At 38.7% G+C, this 21,051-nt stretch overlaps 1 protein-coding gene across 2 annotated transcripts; it reads right to left on the bottom strand.

Annotated features, from left to right (window-relative positions):
* Positions 1–2,759: 2,759 nt before the first annotated feature.
* tmem39a (transmembrane protein 39A) lies at positions 2,760–20,674 on the bottom strand. Of its 2 annotated transcripts, none has more exons than XM_084714519.1 (9): positions 20,359–20,674; positions 13,582–13,795; positions 10,058–10,280; positions 7,733–7,816; positions 7,445–7,599; positions 5,014–5,371; positions 4,436–4,623; positions 4,085–4,205; positions 2,760–3,376 (listed from the first exon to the last, which is right to left on the bottom strand). In XM_084714519.1, the coding sequence occupies exons 2-9, from the start codon at positions 13,692–13,694 to the stop codon at positions 3,137–3,139; spliced, it is 1,482 nt and encodes a 493-aa protein (XP_084570645.1). In that variant the 5' UTR covers positions 13,695–13,795; positions 20,359–20,674; the 3' UTR covers positions 2,760–3,136. The 2 variants fall into 2 exon arrangements, with proteins under 2 accessions (XP_084570645.1, XP_084570651.1); XM_084714525.1 differs by having other exon boundaries at positions 20,377–20,674.
* Positions 20,675–21,051: the final 377 nt, after the last annotated feature.

The raw sequence follows: 21,051 nt of genomic DNA, 5'->3' as shown, positions 1-21,051 counted from the left end.
TGACATAACAGTAAAACCATTTAACAAACTGAAATTTCAGAGGTGGCGCTCAATCGAAGGATTATGCTACCAACTGCAAAAACATGCCAATTCAAGTCAACAGCAACATTCAGTTGAAAGATTTGCTACATTCAAGTGGAAGAATGGCAGCAAATAAAACATAAGCACCAAGGAGTTTGCAGATAAAGCAGAATAATGGGCACGTGTATGGCATTTGTGTATGATCAAAGATTCCTCACACACTACAGCTGAGGCACAGAGCAGCACCGGTGATCCAGATGTGCACACTGGTTCATCTCAAAAGCACACGTCCTTTACACTCTACCTGAAACCGAAACCTGACTGAAGAAGTCAGCGTGAAGTTCGTGACAGCACAGGAAATATTTATTCTCAGTGTTTCTACACCTGACAAAGGAGGTTGTTCTGTTAAAGGGACAGTTCACCCACAAATCAAAAGAGCATACTTTTCTTATGGCCTGTAGTGCTGTTTATCCATCTAGATGGTTTTGATGTGAGCTGCAATGTCTTGGAGATATCAGCTGTAAAGATGTCTACCTCCTCTTTAATAAAATGGGACAAAATGGCACTCTGATTCTGAAAGCAAGACCTTGCTGTCAGCAGTTTCATGTAGGAACTACTTCGAGTAGAAAGAAAGAAGTTCCAGTAGATTCTACAAGAGGAAGAAAATAATTCTTACATGAAACTGCTCATGACAAAGTCTATGGATTATCTTTTATTTTGGTATTCTGAGAATTGAGTTATATTGGACAGACAGCCGATATCTCCAAAACTCAGAAACTCAAATCCAAACAATCTAGATGGATAAACAGCACTGCAGGCCAAAGACAAAATGTGTATTTTTCATTTTGGGGTGGACTGCTGTCTCTTTAAAGTTGTATTGACTTCTATCTGAGCACCAGGCAGATGATCAGGTCGATTACAATCCTTAATAATACCGCCCCAACCTATGCACTCACTGCAGATTCGAGCCAGTGACGGAGAGGATGTCCGACAGGTGTGACTAAACAGAAAGTCAACGACATGCAAGGCAACCTGTTTGTAACACCATTCTGGTAACTGAGAATACATGAACTGGTAATGAGGTGACACATAAATAGTCTTTCCCCAAATCGCCCATCGAAATGTCGCTATTAAACATCCTCTGACAATGACATATTTGCAGCGGGAGAAGGGTTAGGTCCTGGCCAGGTACCAACTTCAATCTTTATTATTAGCCACATTCGTTCTGTTATCTACATCCAGTCCACAAAGAGACGGACCTCATGTGATGTGGTCCTCCATCCCATCATGGTTTAAGCATTCAGGCACCAAAACTGAACAAAATAAACAGCGACTGGGTGACCTTTAAGAACACAAATGAATCGTAGAAGATTTCAGCATGTCAGAAGTGTGGTCCGACATGAGTACTTTAATAATCACCTGGTTACAGCAGCAGCCCTTCAAACTTTGCACTTTCTGAGTTATCACAACCAAAGGCGGACGTGGTTATACGCCAAGATAACACCACCACCCAAGGTCAATCTTGTTTTTTGACATTTTTTAGGTCTGCTGTAAGTTTAAAGATACCAACAGAAGCTCAACCCCAGTGAGCGTTTGTAAAGACTGATGCTGTAACTGCCCTCCAGGTAGCCAATGATGAGACAGAAACAGATACTGAGGGTTAAAACACAGTAACAAAGTGAATGAGGAAAAATACAGCATTCTCTGCAGAGGCAGTGGATAAGAGTACCTAAGGTGTTTTTCCTACAGACTGATAATGACAGTTTGTAGGAAAGTTTTATTCCACTTGGTGGTACAAATCCAAGCCGAGGTTCTGCTTAAAACAAAAGTTAAAAATTTTAGAAAATACACAATTCGTTTTCTGGCAGAGAGTTAGACTTGAAAATGTAACTCGCTCTCATGTCTGTGCATTAAATATGAAGTTTTTGCATGCGGCTGGTTGGCTTGTCTGGTAACAAGGGGAAACGGTTTGCTAGCTCGACTAAAATGGACCAGAATAATATTTTAAAATAACCAAAAACAAAGGAGACAAAGTGTTAATTAGTAGGAATGTCACGTTTCTCCAAATACACACTACGATTTGACTTTTGAATTTAAGGTCTTTTTTTTGCACCACTGTAAAACAATCAATTCTTGATTTGAAAAGACGAACAGATCGTTGGATTTATGCCTGGACAACTGTCATTTACATCTTCAAATTCTTCTTTAAAAAGTCTACATGGCATTAGATGTGATCTAATGGCTGGTAAACTTCACCTTTAAAGTATCTTTTTTCAGCCATGTGCTGTATGATGAGAGTAGATGGGAGTGGAGAGAAAAATATACATGAGGAGAATCAGTGGATCTGCCTTTTGATTTTTTTTTAATTTGAAAGGTCATTTTGATCAATTGTGAAATTAATCTTGAAATTGTGACACCCCTATTAATTCATGAGTTTTTAGAGGTGCTGCTAGGCAGATGTTGTCAGAGTTGGAGAGAACCCAGTTTGCCATTTCCCCTCTTTGTGCTAACATAAAGCTAACTCTCTGCATGCTGTGGCCTCATAGATGATTCATAACTATCTTCTCATTTAACTTTCCACCAGAAAGCAAATGAATGCATTTCCCAAAATGTAAATTTTTTGCTTTAAACTCAGTGACAGCAGTGTTTGCATCCTGCTAACATTTCCAGAACCTCGGGGCTGAAGCCGAACAGCCCAATCAGGATTCAGAATCTCAGGCTCCTTCCACTGCTCTGAATCTCTCGTCTGGTTGAACTGACGGTCAGAAGCCAAGTGGGCTCTGTGATTGGCCACCTGCACTTAAAATATCTTTGGTGAAAGTCACCTCCTGGCATTCCCTCACTTCCCTGTCGCCTAGCAACAACATAACACAACATGCTAATGTCGTCAGCGTGGTAATGCCCGGCGTAACTTGAAATAGTATACAAAATAAAAATATTCTTTTAAATAGGTATATATAAACATTGCATTAAAAATAGAACCGTATCAAAACACGATTATGAGTTCACAGTCTGTCCCTTAACCTCCGTGAGCATGAGCGCCAAATCAACCCTCCGGTCGTTACCAGACCTCCACGTCCAGAGTTCGTTGGCGAGCTCTCGCCGTGAAGAGCCTCTACTGCGACTTGAGCCCCAAACTGTTGGAGGACAGAGGGTAGGAGTAGGCTTTGCCCAGCACGATGCGATCTCGGAGCAGTTTAAAAAGGACATAGTAGTTGCAGCAGAGAATAAGGCCCAGAGACAACGTGTGGTTCCATCGCTCAGAGCGCAGCAGAGAGTATAACTGGTACAAAACCACACTGGACTCGATCCAGATCAGCAGGTTCAGGATCCGCAATGGCTTGTGAAACAGGAACTGGAGAAGCAACAAACAGGGAGAAAGGATCAGCACAGAGCATACAGACAGTCAATTATACAAATATTTGATGTACAGGTGGTCGACACAATAAAATGAACACATGAACCATAAAAAAACAATGCAAGCTTATGCAAATTTATACAGCCAGTTATTATCAGTTTTTTTTTTGCTTCAGCCATTTTTCAAGCAAAAATGTTTTTCTCAGATCTTTCTAAACATGTTTTTTTTTTTGCCTGCACAGTGAGTTTCCCCCAACAAAACCACCTAACAGAATACTGCTGACTGAGCTATTTGGTTTTACTTTTCACAACTTCACTCAGAATTTTTTCCCCCTCTTCCACAGAGAAGGTTGCTTAAGGCTCGATTTATACTTGAGGGGTTAATTTAGTATTAAGTATTTATCCTCTTTCATTCACTTTTATAGTGACGTAACCCTTCAATACAGTGGAATGAAAACAGCTCAACTCATTATATATGTGGTTGTGTCATAAAGGTATGATGTTTCCATGTAAGGCAGTGTATATTCTCATTTTTTTCCACTTTAATGCATGCAGGGAACCAACTTCATGGCTGTGTAGTTTGTGATACTGCATCCTATTATATTGCAATGGTGTTCTTATTATTGTGTCCACTCTACAAGCATCTAAGTGAATAATGTACAGGTTTTCATCACTTGTCACTGTCATAGAAATTACAGACACTCACATAAAACCTTGCATGGGAAACATCGGAGGGCAGAGCAACATTATAAGGTCCGACTGCCTTATACAGACATCGACTGTGTCGTACCAACACCCCCTGAGGCCAAATAGTACTTTCTGACCACCTGCAAAACATAAACACCACAGTTACACACAAACCACTGACTGTGTCATTTTCTTACATATCTGTGCGCACAAATAGGTAGATTAGATAAGAAATATAATAAGAATAAAAACACTAATAAAAGTATGTGAGATCTGTGTGCATCAGTAAAGTATAACATTTACAAAACAGTGCAAACAAACAATATGCATCAGTAACGTATGAAATGTGTGCACACAAAGTAGCACTCACACATGCTGCGGTGCGTTGCTGTACGAGCCGTGCTCCAGTTTCTGCCAGCGGCCCAGGTGAGCCGCCGAGCGATGAAGCAGGTCGCAGTAGCTGGGGGGCAGCAGCTGACTCATCAGCATCACAAACGCATTGATCCACACCATGATCAGATGCTCACATGACCAGCGCATATCGTAGTACTGTGTGCTCTGTGGAAATAAAATCCAGTTTTAGAGACAGAGAAATAAGCAAAAACACAGGCAAGATCAAAGGTGACTTGAGATACTGAAGGACTGGTGGAACATGAAAATTAAAAAATAATAATAATAAAAAAGCAGGATTTCTGTAGGTTTCAGCACATTAAATATAAGACTTTTTAGGACCATTATGAATGTAATTTAAGAACTATTTCACATCCATACTGGCATAAAAGAAAGTGTACAGTTTGCATTATTGTTAATTGTCAACATTTTAAAACCTAAAATTTATTTTATTGGACTTTCAACTGCAGGACCTGCAGAAATCCTGAATAGGTGTCTGAAAATGAACAATATAATCTTGAAAAGGGGAAAGAATTGTGAAAAGTGACCAATACCAACCTTTACAAAGCAGAGAGGCAGGAAGGCGACATAGTAAGCACTGAACAGGGAGTTGAACAGCACTTCCTTGATTCGCCGGTTGAAGTCGCTCTTCAGCTCCTCCACCTCCGCTCGAATCAACTCCGGCGTGTGTGAGTGTGTGTGTGGTGGGCAGGTGTGAATCGGCATGTGTGGGGGACTGGAAAACTGCTCTTTGAGGTTCTCTCGTAAGAGGAAGAGGATGTCACGTGGGCGAAAGAACGGGGTCTCTGTGAGTTCAGTCTGGTGGTGGTCAGGTGGGTAATCGCAGTCAGACGGTGCCGTTTGGCTTTTCCCTCCCTCCTGATGGAAACAGCAAAGCGGGACGTACACACCGAATCTGGCATGGAAGGAGGGCAGCGAGCGGATGAGGACAAAAGAACAGAGCAGCGGGTTTTAGTTTCAAACGGAGAAGAATGATGTGAAAACATCATGCATATTTAAAATGATGAGGCACATTAAGGGAGGGCTTGTCTGCAACTTCCATTTCCATTAGCACACACATAAAACACGCAACGAAAAACAACATGCTCATTATAAGAGCTGCTGAAGATTGACCGCCATGTGAATCTTTTCTTTTGAAAATCAGGTTCTGGAAAGACGTAATTGGGGGATTTATTTGTTGGGTGTTTTTCATGTTAATGAGAGTAGTTTTTTATTATTTAACAAGAAAAAACTAAATAAGATGTCAGATGGCAGGAGGGAGATCACCAGGGAGCTGAATTTAAAACATGTTTTCTGTTTAAAAAGCAAAAAGGTGGGACCTGGTGAACACCCACCTATTACCTGATCTCCAGTTTCATCTGGACCAAATAGTGAATCGGTATCAAAGGATGAGCCACTACTACCAGCCACTGAGAGATAAATGTTCAAATTTACCTTCATCATCATTATTATCTCTTGTCTGAAATCTACCGATCACTTTCATACTTTACCAGCTTTTTGTTGGTGGCTGTTCCTCATTTTCACTCTGAATGTGGTTTGATCAAACACAGGTGTGCTGCTGGAGCACACTGGAGTGATCCTCCACCACTTTTTTTCCTCCCGGTGAGGAAATAAAATAAATAAAATATTTGCAGTTTGCTTGATAATAATGATTTATTTTTTTAAGCGACTGAAGATCCAATCGTCACTGAACCGTACAGACCTGATAAGACAGAGGCAGAGACGTCCTTTACAGTGGTTTTGATGAGTGTGATGCAGACTCTGAGTCACAGCAGTCAGACAGAGGGAGCGCTCATGTGGTCTGACAGCTGTCTAATATTCTCAACATGATGAAACTATTGATAAGGTCAGTTCTATACTCTGTCACAGAACTGCATAATCACATGGATTCAGTGTCGGACAGAGAGTGCGCGATGTGATGCAATAGTGTGATGTTCACATGCAGTTAAAACAAGGTGTAAGCTTGCTGCCGTAACAGGTGTTACAAGTGAGGGCGTCAAAAGTGTCAAAGAATCAATAATATTTCAATACCACATGTGTAAAACAATACAAGACAAATATTTGCTCACATCAAGGGGACCAAAGCTATAAAAAAAACAAAAAAAAAAAGATCAAAGTCCTAATTCAAGATGTAATTTCAGTCCAGTTTTTATTACCCTGCCTGAAATTTGGTTTGCAGCAAAACCAGTGTTCAGTGGCTTTTTCTGTACCGGCACTGTGTGCAGCCTGTTCATGAAAAAAAGAAAACTGCCTTTTTTTCTTTCTGCATGGTATCAGCAGAGATATTGTTAATTTATACTAGTATCATATTAAAGTTTAAAATTCTGGTATTGCGATAACTCTGGTTATTTGTGTACAGAAGCGGCAGAGTTGCAGCACAGAGCAACAGGAGTCAGATTTCAAACGTAACGCTGTAGGCTAATCACGGCCTGACATGAGGTTGCTTGAAAACTGGATTGTACAGGCTGAAATCCGCTGCAGGGCAATTAGAAAGTCCAAGCAGTGCCAAATACTCACGGGATGCGTGCAGACATAAAAGTCAGTGGCTAAACCAAGCCAGCCTTGACAAGACAATAACATTTCAACCAGTGTGTACTTAACGTTAGCGTTACTTTACAACTCATCTGTGGACATCATCTACAGTTGTAGGGGATGTTTGATACGCCTGGAAACTCAACACTTAATAATGAACCAACGTTCTACACATTCATTTAATTTAAAGTAAGGAGAAGCTCTAAAGACAACAAGATCATAGCAAGTGCTCTAATGTTACAGATACTGAGTGTCATCACGTTTATGACCAGTGTGGAAATTTCCTCAATATGTCATCACTACATCACTGCACAAAGTGAAGTGTGAAGAGGTCAGAAAATAACCAAGTAAGAGTGTGAATTTCACACAACTACTTCAAGTGTGTGTGTGTGATCAACAAAAAAAAAAACTATTTGTCAACAATTCAACAACTCACGGGTATCCCAGAAAGAGCAGGTTGAGCACAGAGTGGTTCTTGCAGAGGTTGACCAGCGTCCAGCAGAGCACCCAGCCGCACATGGTCAGCAGGCTGAGCCGGGCTGCGATCAGAACCACATATCGGAGCAGTGATCCACCGCTGCTTTGAGACACCTGGACGAGACAGACGACAGACTTGACTCACAGCCAGCACAGAGACTGCGCTCAGCGGGGGTTTGAGTCCCACAGGAGCTGTGCGTGTACAAAAGAGCTTTGGCTGATTGTGTATGCAGGTCTGTGTGTTTACCTCTGAAACTATTGTCCAAACAAGCCTCCTGGCCAACATGACTGTGATGAAGATAGCCAGGTGGTAGTCCATTAGATGAAAGTTCTGTAGAAGCAAAGCAGATTTTTAACACTCATTAATCATCAGTTTTCCAAGAAGACATTTTTAAATGGCGCATATTAAAGCTAGACCTGAACCTGCCAAAAAAAAATAAACTGTTGGGTTAAGTGTAGCTCAAAATTAGTTCACTACAATAATATATAACAAACTGTGCAATACTAATATTTTGTGCAAAAGTTTTGCATTTTGTGCAGAGGTTTTCAAAGTCTGAGACTGTTGGCCTCTCCTCAGACAAAGCTTGGAAAAAGTCACCCAACCCTTTGTTTACTTCCTTATTTACTTCCTTTGTTTTGCTCAATTCCTGGATGTTTATGGGGTAATATCATGTTATTTGAACCCACAGACGCTCAACAATTGAGCCAAGATAGCCTAATACTGCTGTCTGACATAACTTCAGACAACAACAGTTATAAGGCATTTATTAGTTTCTGTCTCATGGAAAGTGGGGAAAAACAGAAGAATTCCCCATCACTGTATCTCTGAACTACCTCTTTAACCAAACCACACGCACTTAGGCTATTACATGTGATCTCCTTTTGATAACTAATGGAATATTTTTTTCACTTTGAAGTGTAAATTCAACTATTTATTATCTCTTGCTTTTTATGGATGCATCTTACTATTGTGCCATCAACCTTTATTGCTGTAATATTGGAAATTTCCCTGTCGTGGGATTAATAGAGGATTAAACAGACAAATCAGTGTTGCTGTAAGCAGTGGCTGAACAAAAACAATGGACAGCCTGACACTCTGGCAAAACATATCACCATTTTCAGAGCTGCAATAATTAAGTGAATAATTCATTATTAATATTAAATTAACCGCCAACTATTTTGATAATTGATTGATGAGTTTGAGTCATTTTTTAAGAGAAAAAGTCAAAGTTTTCAGAGCTCGCTTTCCTATCTTCTTAAGTGTGAATATTTTCTAGTTTCTTTCGGATTTCTGAGGACGTCATCTTGTGCTTTGGGAAACAGTGATCAACATTTTTCACCATTTTAAGGACCAAAGAACAATCAACTAATCAAGAGAATAATTAACAGATTAATTAATAATGATACTGATCATCAGTTGCAGCCCTAATCATTCAAGGTCTTTTTCCATTTCACTCATTCTCAGATTTTTAAAATGGAGCAGGTTTTGTCCTTTTTTTAACCCTGATGTTTCCTGTTTTTCTCTTGTCAGGGTATTTCCAGTTGTGTTATCAACTCTTCATTATTTGACTCCTTTATAAAAGTCATTATATAATGACTATAACTGTGACCAACTATTTGAACTGTATGTTCATGTGTACAATACGCGCCTTTGTTTAACTATGCTCTGTTGAAAAACCCAATAAAAAAACGTTTAGGTAAAAAAAGAACGCTGACGTCGTCCTACTCACGTTCAAAAGCTGTTTTCTGCAACAAGACTACATTGTTCATTGTAGGTTATAGTGAACAAGGTTTCAACCACTGCACGAAATATATTTCCAGTGATAAAAAGGAACAGAGTAAAATTAAAGTAAAGAAAAAATTAAGCAGCAGCAACTTACAGTAAAAAAACAAAAAAGAAAACAATGAATACTTGAACTATAGAGTGTTCATATGTTTTTCAGCGTGCCTGATGTGCAATACACATAAGCACACTATATATAACCCACCATACTCACACTTATTTTTAGGCTTTCTTGAGAAACGCAGATGGCCCTAATTCTTTACATCACTAGTGTGACCACATATTTGACACCACAAGAATAAAATTTAGATGGCTGCATTAAGCGTGGTCACTTCTCGCTCAACATGCGGCTGGCTGTAGGACTTGGGTGAGACAGTAGATCGGGAGGCATATTTTCATGAAATGTCCACTTTGCCTACACAGTGGACACATGTCCACTCACAGATGCTGATTGTGACTGGCTTCCCAACAGTCAAAAACCCAAAGAATTTCCATTTACTGTTACATATCACAAACAAGGGCAGCAAACCTCAGATTTAAAAAGCCTGACCTAACAGATGTTTTACATTTTTTCTTGAAAAATTTCTGAAATTATATATTATCAAAATAGTTGGCTAAATGACTAAGTAATCTCACTCTTTCAATTCGACTAATTAAATAAATTAAACAAGCTCTAGTGTGGGTATCAACGTTGGTTTTTCATTTTTAAAGTTAAGAAAGAAAAAGCAGTGATTTCGAGTTGCCAGAAACAACAGAGCTGATGATGTGTGTCTGCGTGTGTGTTCTTACTAGCGAGGTAGACGCAGCAGGGTGACTGTACGGGTACCACCACACTGTCCTGTAGATGTTTATGTACTGGACAAACAAGGCCACCAGTAAATAGAGAAAGAGCAGGAACTCAAACAGCAGGCTGCTGTCCAACGGCAGCTCAGGGATCCTCGAGTGACGGACCGGCTCCGGAGTGATGAGGGCCGACAGAGGCGGGGCAGACAGACCCACCGAGTTACTGCTCCTGAGAGAAGACACAATTAATACAAACTCTCAGAGATGGATGTTTCACTATCCCCCCCTCCCTAGAAGTGTTATAAGAAAGATCCATTCAGCTTTGTCTGCTTAAACAATGGTAGCACTCATTCATAACAATGTTGCACTGTGGCGTCTTCTCTTACTTCCTTATTCCAGAAACAGTTTTCAAATTTATTTGTGTGTGAGAGCAAAAAGATGAACGCTTCTCACAGAAAAGAGGATAATTTGATTTAACAGTCTCTGCCACCCGAAGGTCAAACTGACCTGTGGGCTGACCTTCACACAGAAGAGGAGGCACGGCTCACACTTTATAATGAACATATAAAAATGAGAAGCAAACATGAGAATAATATAAGCAGCAAATGCAGAATTTCCATCACAGCGGTGTGTTTAGAACAGTGTTTGTGTCACATCACACCTACGGCAAGTTTACAGGGCTTCTGCAAGTTAAATTTGAGACTTTTTAAGACCAATTTAAGGTCCAGAGTGGCATAAAAGTACAGCCTCAGTTTTGATTAGTGGTTATCAGTGCAATGTTAGTTTCCTTTAGTGACTGCAGCATGATTAGGCCTTAGTAATGTTCAGAAATCTTCATACTGGTACCAGTAGCAACATCTTGACTTTGATACTGGTTCCTGAGCAATAATTCGTTGGATACCAATTTTATAAATTCCATTTTAATAAAACTTATACTACAAATTATGGTGCAATTCCTTGGTTTAACTTTTCAGCTCATTTTAACACAATGAAAACCATTTCATACCAATATAACATAAAAATACAAACATAAAAATAGAAACCTATTTAGCACAATCAATCAAAAGTAACTAAGTGAAATGTATCTATTTGGGGATCCTGGCAGTTTTAAGAGGATTAGAATTAATTAATTATAATTTAATGCCAATCAAATGAAACCATTAGATTATTCCAGTTTCTCATCTTTGAGAATTTCTGTATTTTATTTTGTTTACCATGATAAAGAATTGAATATCTTTGTGTTATAGACAATGTGTGCTTTAAGAAATCTTCATCACATTTTATAGACTTGAATCCATTAATCAAGAAAACAATCCAGAAATTTGTCAGCAATGAAAATAAATATTAGTTGCAGCTCTAAAGAGGATTCTGGTAAAGACTGTATCTGTCTTCATCGTTCTTCAGTATCTGAAATGGCTCAGACATCCTCACTCCCCACGTGGAAACGCCAGTCTCAGCTCCGCAGGGAGAAGAGGGGGTGACAGTACTAACCTCCCCCCTCTGGGATTCAGACTCGGAGCCACAGGTGGATGCTGTGGTCGCGGTGGTGCTTTTGAAATACTGAATGAACAGCATCAGGAGAGTATTCACTGACAGCTTAAGTGGATTGCCATGATTAAAAGGGTGCTTTGGATATTTGCAGTGATCGGAGTATGACTTTTAAGTGCCGCTGCAGACTCAAGTTGGCTGACTGAATGAGATTACAGGTTTGGCTTCATTAGTCATCATGTAATTAAACTGTCAAACAATTGGTAATGTCTTCCAATGTCTTGATTTGAGGGACCAACAATCCCTGGAACAGCTGGAACCGGAAGTCTTTGTCAGTATACTTATTTCTCTTAACTTGTTCTATTATTATTATTATTATTAACTCATACTGTACTTCTTATTCGTACCTTTTGTTTTCAATTTGTATGACATTCTTATTTGTACATAATTCTTGTATTCAACTTGAATATCCCATTGTGCTCCATCAGAAAGTCAAATTCCTGTGTACTTGTACATTTGGCAAAAAAAAGTTATTCTGATTCTAACAATATTGATGATCAAACATTCTTTAATTTGATTAATCAACTAATCCTCACATTCTAGTTAAAATTGCAAAACTAAGATATTTTAAGATTAAATTAAGGGGTAAAATTTCCTAAAGGTGTGCCAGATATATAGGCAAATAAATGTTGGATGGAGGCTGCCAATTCTACAGCAGTTTTTAAGCACATCTGAACAAGTTTCTAAAAACTATTTCCAGCAAAGTGGACAACAAAGAGCATAAAAACTTTACTGTCACTGTTTTACAGTGTAAAACAGAGGTTGATCTGCAGACAATCTCAACAATCAAATTTTTATCGAAATCATAATATGGCCTTTTGTTTTCTTTTCAAATCTCAGGAAGCGCAATATTTGTTAAAGGCGAAATGTATGTCAGAATATCATTTTAAATTAAATGTTGTTGTGATGCAGAGATGTCCTGTCCTGACCTCCAGGCTAAAGAGGAAAAGAAGCATCCAGATTGTTCCCAGCGCAAACTTCAAAAGTCAGCATCTGTGATGGTATAGGGTGTGTTACTGCCCATGGCATCATGGGTAACTTACACATCTGTCAAGGCCCTGTTAATGCTGAAAGGTACATTCAGGTTTTGGAGCAAAATATGATGCAATCCAGACGACATCTTCTTTCAGAATTTCACTTTGAAAACTTCAATTATTAGTGTCCTCAGTAGGGCTGGGCGATTGGACGACTATATCGTCTGACGACGACAGGCTGAATCCATTGCCGATTGCTTTTTTTGCCCAATTTTTAGGGTGATATTTATTTTCCTAATGTAATAGTCTGCAGAATGACAGCCTCTGTTCTGCACCGTGCTCTCATCCAGCGGTGCAGTACACACCCCCCTCAGCTGACCATGAGTGAGCTGAGCTGGGTGACAAGTGAGAGGAAAACAGCCTCAGAGAGTCACACTCTTTAAATTGTTTCCATGCAGTAAAGTTAGGATTTATTTTGACCAAACCAGAGTTGGTGATTGTTGTAAGAGTGGACAGACTAACAAAGACTGTTTTGGTGAGTTTTACATGTTTTTCTGTCGAGTTTAAATGAAGTGTGTTTTCCGAGGCGTTAACGAGCCAATTTAGCTTGTATTAGATCAGTAAAAGAGAGAAACTTGAATTCATAAGGTGAACAGTTGTATTTCTCTGTTTAAAATGGAAAAAAAGTGTGAAAACATGTAATTTGTAGACACTTTGTGAGTTTATTTTGTCCACTGGATGTAGTGAACGTACACAGAATGCATAACATAGTGATTTCGCTCATCTCCCAGCTGAGACCCGAGAGGTCGGGAGAAGGTGGGTGGGGCGGACGATGGTATCACCAATTGCCGATGGATGGGCTGACAACGATCGCTTGGAAAATTTAAGCATATTGCCCAACTCTAGTCCTCAGTTCCCAAACACTTACTGAGTTTTATTGCGAGAAAATTGCCCAGCCCTACTTCAAACTGTGTGTTATTATATAAAAAAAAAAAAAAAATTGCGCACCTGTTCCTGAGGCCTGTACCATTACCGAGGTTGCCTCCAACCAGAGTCTGCAGGGACGGCAGAGCAGAGCGACTTAGCTGCTGTCTGCTGGGACCCCTGCGACCTCCTGGCATGGTCGCCAGTTACCGTGGCAACCACGGACTCCGCCCACCAACCAACAGCCGCTGGGACTCCGCTCGTTCTCCTCAATGAGCCACCATGTACAGCCAGGCCACTGTGGAGGAAACCAAAAGAAGATTGAGTCAGATTAAAAGGAGGAATATGACTTTTAAAGGGTAGAACCTGAAAAGAAAACGCCCTAAAAACTGATAAACCTGAGGCTTATTCAAAATCTACAAACTACAGAACAGCTCCTGGATGTCTAACTAAGTATATGTAAAGTAGTGATGTTTTTCAGGGAAGGATCATTAGACCACTGACACTCCAGTTTTTCACTGAGCTGATTTCTAAGTCTTATATTTCCCCCTTTACTGATTTTATTTTTTACATTTTCTTTACTGCCCTGATCAAGTTTATTTGTTAATCAGCGTTATAGCAGGTTTCAATAAGTTAAATTTAAGACCTTTTTGAGATCATAATGAATGTAATCAAAGATCTATTTCCACTTCATTCACTGAAGTTAATAAAACCATAGCTTCATACTCCAATTACTTTTTAAGACCAGTCAAAGCTGACAATACCAGAATATAAAACTTTAATCCAATACTATTATTACAAAAAGAGATACTCGATACGTCTTGCAACACCACAGCAAAAAGAAAAGAAAAAGCCTAGAGGTGAAACAATTCATCGATTATTAAATTAATGTCTAATTTTCATAATTGATTTATTGACATATTGATTTATTTCTAATAAAATATGTCCAAATTCTCAGATTTCAGGTTCTCAAATGTGAATATTTTCTGTCTTTTCTTTCTGTCCTTTATGACAGTAAACTCAAGATCTTTAGGTTGTGGACAAAACCAGACATTTCAGGATGTCATTTTGGGGTTTGAGAAATAGTGATCAACATTTTTCACTATTTTCTGACATTTTATGGCCAAACAACTACTAGATTAATTGAGAAAATAATCGTCAAATCAATCAATAATAAAATAATTGTTACATGCAGCCCTACAAAAGTCCTGAGCTTAAAAAACCTATGACTAAATTGAACTGAGGTCTTTTTTTTTTTAAATAGTTTTGGCACTTTTTAATAGATACTATATTGTTTTAAACACATGGTGTTAAAAAGGAATCAAACCTTTGATTTTTGACAATCTGAGATTATTTGATTTTAGGCTTTTAAACGGATGTGCAGAAACCCTAAAAATGGCCTGTCATCATTAGCCTCTGCAAAGGGAAATTAATAATGCTGAAGTTTCTGGTAAAACTAGTTTTGTAATACAACTGAGCTTCAGGTTAAACATCTGCCTGAAATACCAAATACATTCTGCCATCATTGTTGTTAATGAGAGATAAAGCCAAGCACGTTTAGCCAACATGTTTGGTTGAAAAGCAGGAGCAGTGTGTCCTTGAAAAAGCCACAGCACCTGTGAAGTAACCTTACTAGGTCAACTTGGTTTGGTGTAAAATCTGTTTGTTTGTTTTTTCACAGCATGAGAAACTGCTGCACTTTGAAATGTACAAACATGTTCACTCGCAGAGGTTTAAAAAGACGCACAAAAAACAAAAACAAAAACACAATATGGGCTCAACACCATTCATCTGTCTGGCACTGCTTTCATCAGTTCTTATCAAACCTGCTCTGGATGAAAAACATGACATGTTATCATGACATAAACCATGTCAGCTGCGCCGTTCAACCCTCTAAACGCTGCCAGGGTTTTCCCCAGGAAATTGTTTAGCACGAGTGGTGAGCCATCCATATCCTGATGCATCCTGCTTCATGATCAATTTAGTTAGTAGATTAGGCCTAAAAACAACAGACATTTTAACAAAGAATAATTTTAAGTACTTGCTGATTTTATTAGTCATCAATGACAGTATACTGGGAATGCTTATGATTAATAATTAATCCATTAATTGCCATTAGGAATTTAAGCAATTAAAAATTAATTAATCGATGATGTATGTTTTGTGTACCACTTCTCCAGAGCTCACAGGTTTTCTCATGGTTTGATTTGCTCAGCCTTTTTAGTGTAGACATGGCAATAACTGAGTCCCATCTGACATTATTTTGTTTAACAGAGATATTTATTCAATAAGGACAGGTGGACAGCAGCTGTTTCAAGCGAGAGCCTTATTGTTTTATTACTCTGTTTGTTCAAATTGTTTGTGCTTTATCAATTAATGTTTCTTATATGTGCTGCTAGAATCATTTAAATGAAACTTAAAATGAGAAAGGACATGCATTTTGTGCCACATTAATTAATGCTGATCAATCGATTGTTATTGTGGCTTGTAGGGGAGTAAATGACAAGTTTCATGCTGTTACACCCGCAGGCGGAAGTGGTGTAACAGTTCATCGATCTGTGAAAGCATCGATCCATGCCATCGTCTTTAGATATGCCTTTATTTTGAAATTCCTGTGACACGTTTATGTCTAAGACAGTCACTCCCTTTACATTATCCTGCTTATTTCATGGTTATTTACCAAAAAAGATCAATAGTTTGACACGAAATATTAATCAAAAAGTGATTTTAAGCATAAAACTAGCTCTATGATCATAACAGCATCCATAACAACAGTATTTCATAGCAACAGTGCGTTAAGTAAGGGATAATCAACGAGTAGGTGTGTGTTGACTTCAAACTGTTAAATGCACGCCTACAAGTTCATTATGCCGCTTATACCATGAACATTTGCCAACAATATGAAATAAAAGTATTTGCAGATTTTTTTTTTGTCAAAGTTTTGCACAATATCAACCTGTGACCCGAGCCCCGTGATAAAAAGTTTTTTGTCCGACCAGTTTTAGGCAGGTGTCAACTTTATGGACATTTTAAAGGTGTCGCTCATAGTGCTGTTGACGTCTTCTGCATTATACTGTGAGGTGTTTCTAATACGTTGTATAACCTGCGTGATATAAATAAGAACTGGACAAAATACTACACACATCTCACAGTATACTGTAATACAGCTTCACCACTAACTACACTAAACTCTTCTAAACTGAGTTGAACAACACCTCTCTGAAACAGTTTGTCCAGCGTTACCAGACCGGAGAACCATCCCGAAGCCTTCCTGGTGGCATCACTCCTGGCTACTGTCAACGCACTGCTGCTTAACAAAGCAAACAGAGCCGTCACCAATCTACAATTACCCAGACTATCAGCTCTGTTTATACACAGTCTGCCTGCTTAAACTCTCGTTGGGAAACAATCCCTTAAAAGTGTTTAAAGAGGCAATGACAATACCAAGTGTATGTCAACATGAAGTGACTGAGGAGTATGACTTCACTCATTCATTCAATAGCTAACATACTGTATCTTTGAGGTGTTCACAACAGTGCTAAAGCTGTCAGCAGACACTTTATACAGAATATTTTCATTTTATTCACCGAGACAATTACAGTCCAGATGAAACTGCACTTTGAGAGCATCCAGCTTCGGTATTGTGACGAATTGATCTGAGTGAATAGGGACAGACAGGTGGGGCATAATGTTAGGAGGAATCTGATTTGATCACTGAAAAGTGGACGTGTCATAACCCGATATATCATGCTGTTGCTAGCGAATGGATGTCTATGTCATAATATTATTGGCTGAAATTGGATGGTTGGTTCATACAGCTGGTGATTGTTGGGAGAGTGGAAAGACCAACAACGGCAGTTTTGGTCAGTTTTATTGTGTTGTTCTGTCGAGTCTGAATGAAGTTTATTTTACAATGAGTTAACGAGCCAGTAAAGCCTGTCTGAGTTCGATAAAAAAGAGAGAAACTTGAATTTAGAAGGTGTATAGTTGTATTTTTCTGTTTAATATTTATTTTGTTCACTGGACAAAGTGAACTGGCAAGTTGGAGGATTTTGACATAACCCAACCCTCATTCATATTTCTTAAAAATTCCAGTTAAAGTTTACCGTTTCAGTGTTTTGGACAATAAAGTTTATTGTCAAACAGTAAAATATGGTGCTTCAATTATGCATCTATCAAGTGTTTGCCCCCCCAAATTAAGTATCAGTCAAGCCCTATTAAACAGGTGCACAATATGACCTGAAAGTATTGAATGGGCATTTTTCATTTCATATAGAGACTGAAGGACCAGTGTGTAGGATTCAGTGGCATCTAGTGGTGAGCTTGCAGATTACAAACACCTCGTCTCACCCTCCCTTTCCGAGTTTGTAGGAGAACTTGCATTGCCTACAAAACTCAACAGCCCGGATATAGAGTCAGTGTTTGTCTGTTCTGGGCCACTGTAGAAACACTGTGGAAGACAATCTGCTAAGTTAATTTAATTTTAAGTAAATCTAATTTTCAGGTGATTATACACAAATAAAAACATACTTATGAATGTTATATCCCATTTCCGCCTACAAATTCCCCTAAATTTTGCACAGTAGACGTTAAAATACTGAAACTGTCACCTCAGCTCAAACACTTTCTGAGGAAGTTACCTCAACCTCTTGTCAACTCCAAGAATTTAAGTTCAAATGTATCAGTGTTATTTATAAATGCTTATAATAGGCCTTCCTCACAGCCCATTTCATTAACTTGTCATAGCAGTAAATAATAACTTTAACAATAGCTCTTCTCCATTTCAGGTATGCCAGTGAGCCAGCATGAAAAATACCGACACACCTGAATGGAATGCAGCCATTAATAATTGTTACTGATTACACCTGGGCATCTACTGCTACAACAAGTCAAACCAGCTGTTGTAACAAAGAGCAGTTAGCTTGCTCTCTTTGTCGTGATGATTTAAAATATAAAAACCTGCATGTGAGGCTAACACAATTATTGATTATTATCATTGATAACTGATCAATCTGTTGATTACTTTCTTGCTGCTTGAAAAGTGACTGAAACAATTAATTAATTAGCAAACAGCTGCTGATTAAATAAATAAATACTTGTCAACTAACTAATCAAATAACTGAAACAGAACAAGGACATACATGTTGCAAATGGCTGCAGATTTTTTTTTATTTTGAACTGATGGTCAGACAAATCAAGTGATTTTAAGATGTCACCTGGACTATGTTCGACATTTAACTATTTTCTGACCAGGGCTGAACAATTAATCAAAATATTATCGAACTAGCAATATGGCCAAGTGCAAAAGCTGCAAACAATTTTGCTAATCAATTTGAGTAAATTTTTGGGAGAAAATACAAAAGTTATCTGATTCCACCTTCTTAAATGTGAAAATTTTCTGATTTCTTTGACCTAAAGTGAATATCTTTGTGTTGTGGGGAAACAAGACATTTGGGAGCATCATCTTGGGCTCTAACAAACATTGATCAACATTTGTCACCATTTTCTACTATTTTATGGACAAAACAACTAATTGATTAATTGAAAAAAATGATTGGCAGATTAATCGACAATGAAAGCCATGAGTTGCAGCCTTGAAATAATCTGTAAATGAAAGAAAACACAAATGATATGAAATGTATACAATACATCAAAAGTGAATTAAGAAAAAGGATCAAATTTAGCTACAATGCTGCCTATAAAGCTAAAAAATAAAAACAATCAATTATGTGATGTAAAAGAAAAAAGATTTTCATATAAACGACCAGACAGCATACATGCTGATAATGATATAGATGAATACTAGGCCAAAATCTGCCTGATCAGTCAGGCTCTAATGTCAATAAATTTACTTATATTATCCAGTGGAAGTTAAAATTGTGATGCAAAACTGATCATTCCTACTTATCATGAATCAATCACAATATTTGTTGAAATTATTTTTTTACCATATCCTGCATAATATATTGAGAAATCAGATTACTCTACAATAAAAACAATTCTTAAGCTATGTACACAGTTCACTCTGGGATCAGTGGAGTTGCAAATGAACTCTATAAAATATTGTATAATTTATCTTATCATCATCGCTCAATGGCTTTAAAAAAAACTAGTCCCGCCCCTCTTCATCAGCCAGTAACAGGCTCCTAAAAGTGAAACACAAACCATTTGCCAGATAACATCCTACCACTGCGTATATCTGCATTTCCTTTATGCTAATTTGAATAATGGAAAAGATAGTAAAGCATGCTCTGCAGCCAGTGTGTGTAGCTCCAATATTGAACAATGATGAATAAAATCCTCAACAGGAAACAGCCGTTAACATACACACACACACGTACACTCACACACCGCAAAAGTGAAAACAGGAACTGTGACAGAGAGAAATTAACTCCAGTGGAGGGATTGCAGAATAGTATTTTTCCATTTTGTGGAAGTGCAACACGTTTCTGGGTTTCACCTCACCTCAAGTCCTTTTAAACGTGCTAAAAAGGGACCGAGAAGCGGGAGAAAGGTGTTTGAAACTGAAGCTGGTGTGTTTTTTAGGGACTGCCCTGACGTTTCTTTTGGGGAACACTTTTTCAGGAGGCGTTTTGAGTGTGTGTGTGTGTGTGTGTGTGTGTGTGTGTGTGTTGTTGCAGAGACTTGCTAAGACATGCACTAACCTAAAGCTGCCCGAATCAGTCTGAATCATGACATCAGGCAGCGTTGTCATTTTGTCCACGGCGGAAACTTGGGAGCACACTTACACAAAAAGGCGTTCAAAATAGAAAGACGCACGCTTGTAGCTAGCCGTTAGCATGCAGAATGAAAGCTAGATAGTTTAAAAAGAAAAAGCTCCGGAGAGCCACAGTTACTCACACAACATCGACAACATACGGGGGGGTGAAGTGAACGAGGATGCATCAGTCAGTTGTGTGGCTTCTTCCAGCCTGACGAGTCCAGACAGCACCGAGCATTTCTCTGCCTTCCAGCTTCAATATACCCGACTGCGCTGCTGTGGCGACGAGCTACGACGGCACCGGCAATGCTGGAGGGTCCCTTCCTCTGCGGCCCAAAACATAAAACGGCTTTAAAAGTTAGCCCTGGGCTCCAGAAGCAACAGTGTAAATGCGTTGCACAGAGACCGACGTGGCAAACCCGCACCTCCTCTCAGCGCGACGTCATCAGTGCGCGACTTAAACAAGACCGCACTGCACAGTCGCAGTTTGACAAAACAAGCGACTGCCATCCTTTCGACTTTTATTAATGAGTGTATTAATTTCATTAATGTCATTTTACCAGCACATTTACAGTTAACCAAATGACCAATATAACTCTTATTTTCACCGAACTACGGCAGTACTGGAAGCTCTTTTAAATACACAACCAGAGATGAGCAGTATTTTAATTAAATTTATTTTAATTGTGTATTTAATTGAATTGGAGCAGGACTATTGCGTACTTTCTATTTGGCTGGGCAGAAAAACATGAAAAGGAACAAAATACTGAAAAGTTTGGAAACAAAATACTTAAAGAGATTTTTTTTAATTAATTAATTTTATTTTGCATATT

This window comes from Lutjanus erythropterus, chromosome 1 (genome assembly GCF_056507025.1).
Source record: "Lutjanus erythropterus isolate fLutEry1 chromosome 1, fLutEry1.hap2, whole genome shotgun sequence".
Lineage (NCBI taxonomy): Eukaryota > Metazoa > Chordata > Actinopteri > Lutjaniformes > Lutjanidae > Lutjanus > Lutjanus erythropterus.
The sequence above is the reverse complement of the archived record's forward strand: the minus strand, read 5'-3'. Positions and strand labels throughout refer to the sequence as shown.

What these genes read in the sequence shown, in the direction of transcription:
- tmem39a (XM_084714519.1), bottom strand. Translation starts at nt 13,694, where the DNA reads ATGCCAGGAGGTCGCAGGGGTCCCAGCAGACAGCAGCTAAGTCGCTCT. An exon ending in CTGCTCTTTCTGGGATACCC is followed by an intron (nt 5,372 to 7,444) that starts GTGAGTTGTTGA and finishes CTTCCATGCCAG; the next exon opens with ATTCGGTGTGTACGTCCCGC. An exon ending in TTTCCCATGCAAGGTTTTAT is followed by an intron (nt 3,377 to 4,084) that starts GTGAGTGTCTGT and finishes TTGCTTCTCCAG; the next exon opens with TTCCTGTTTCACAAGCCATT.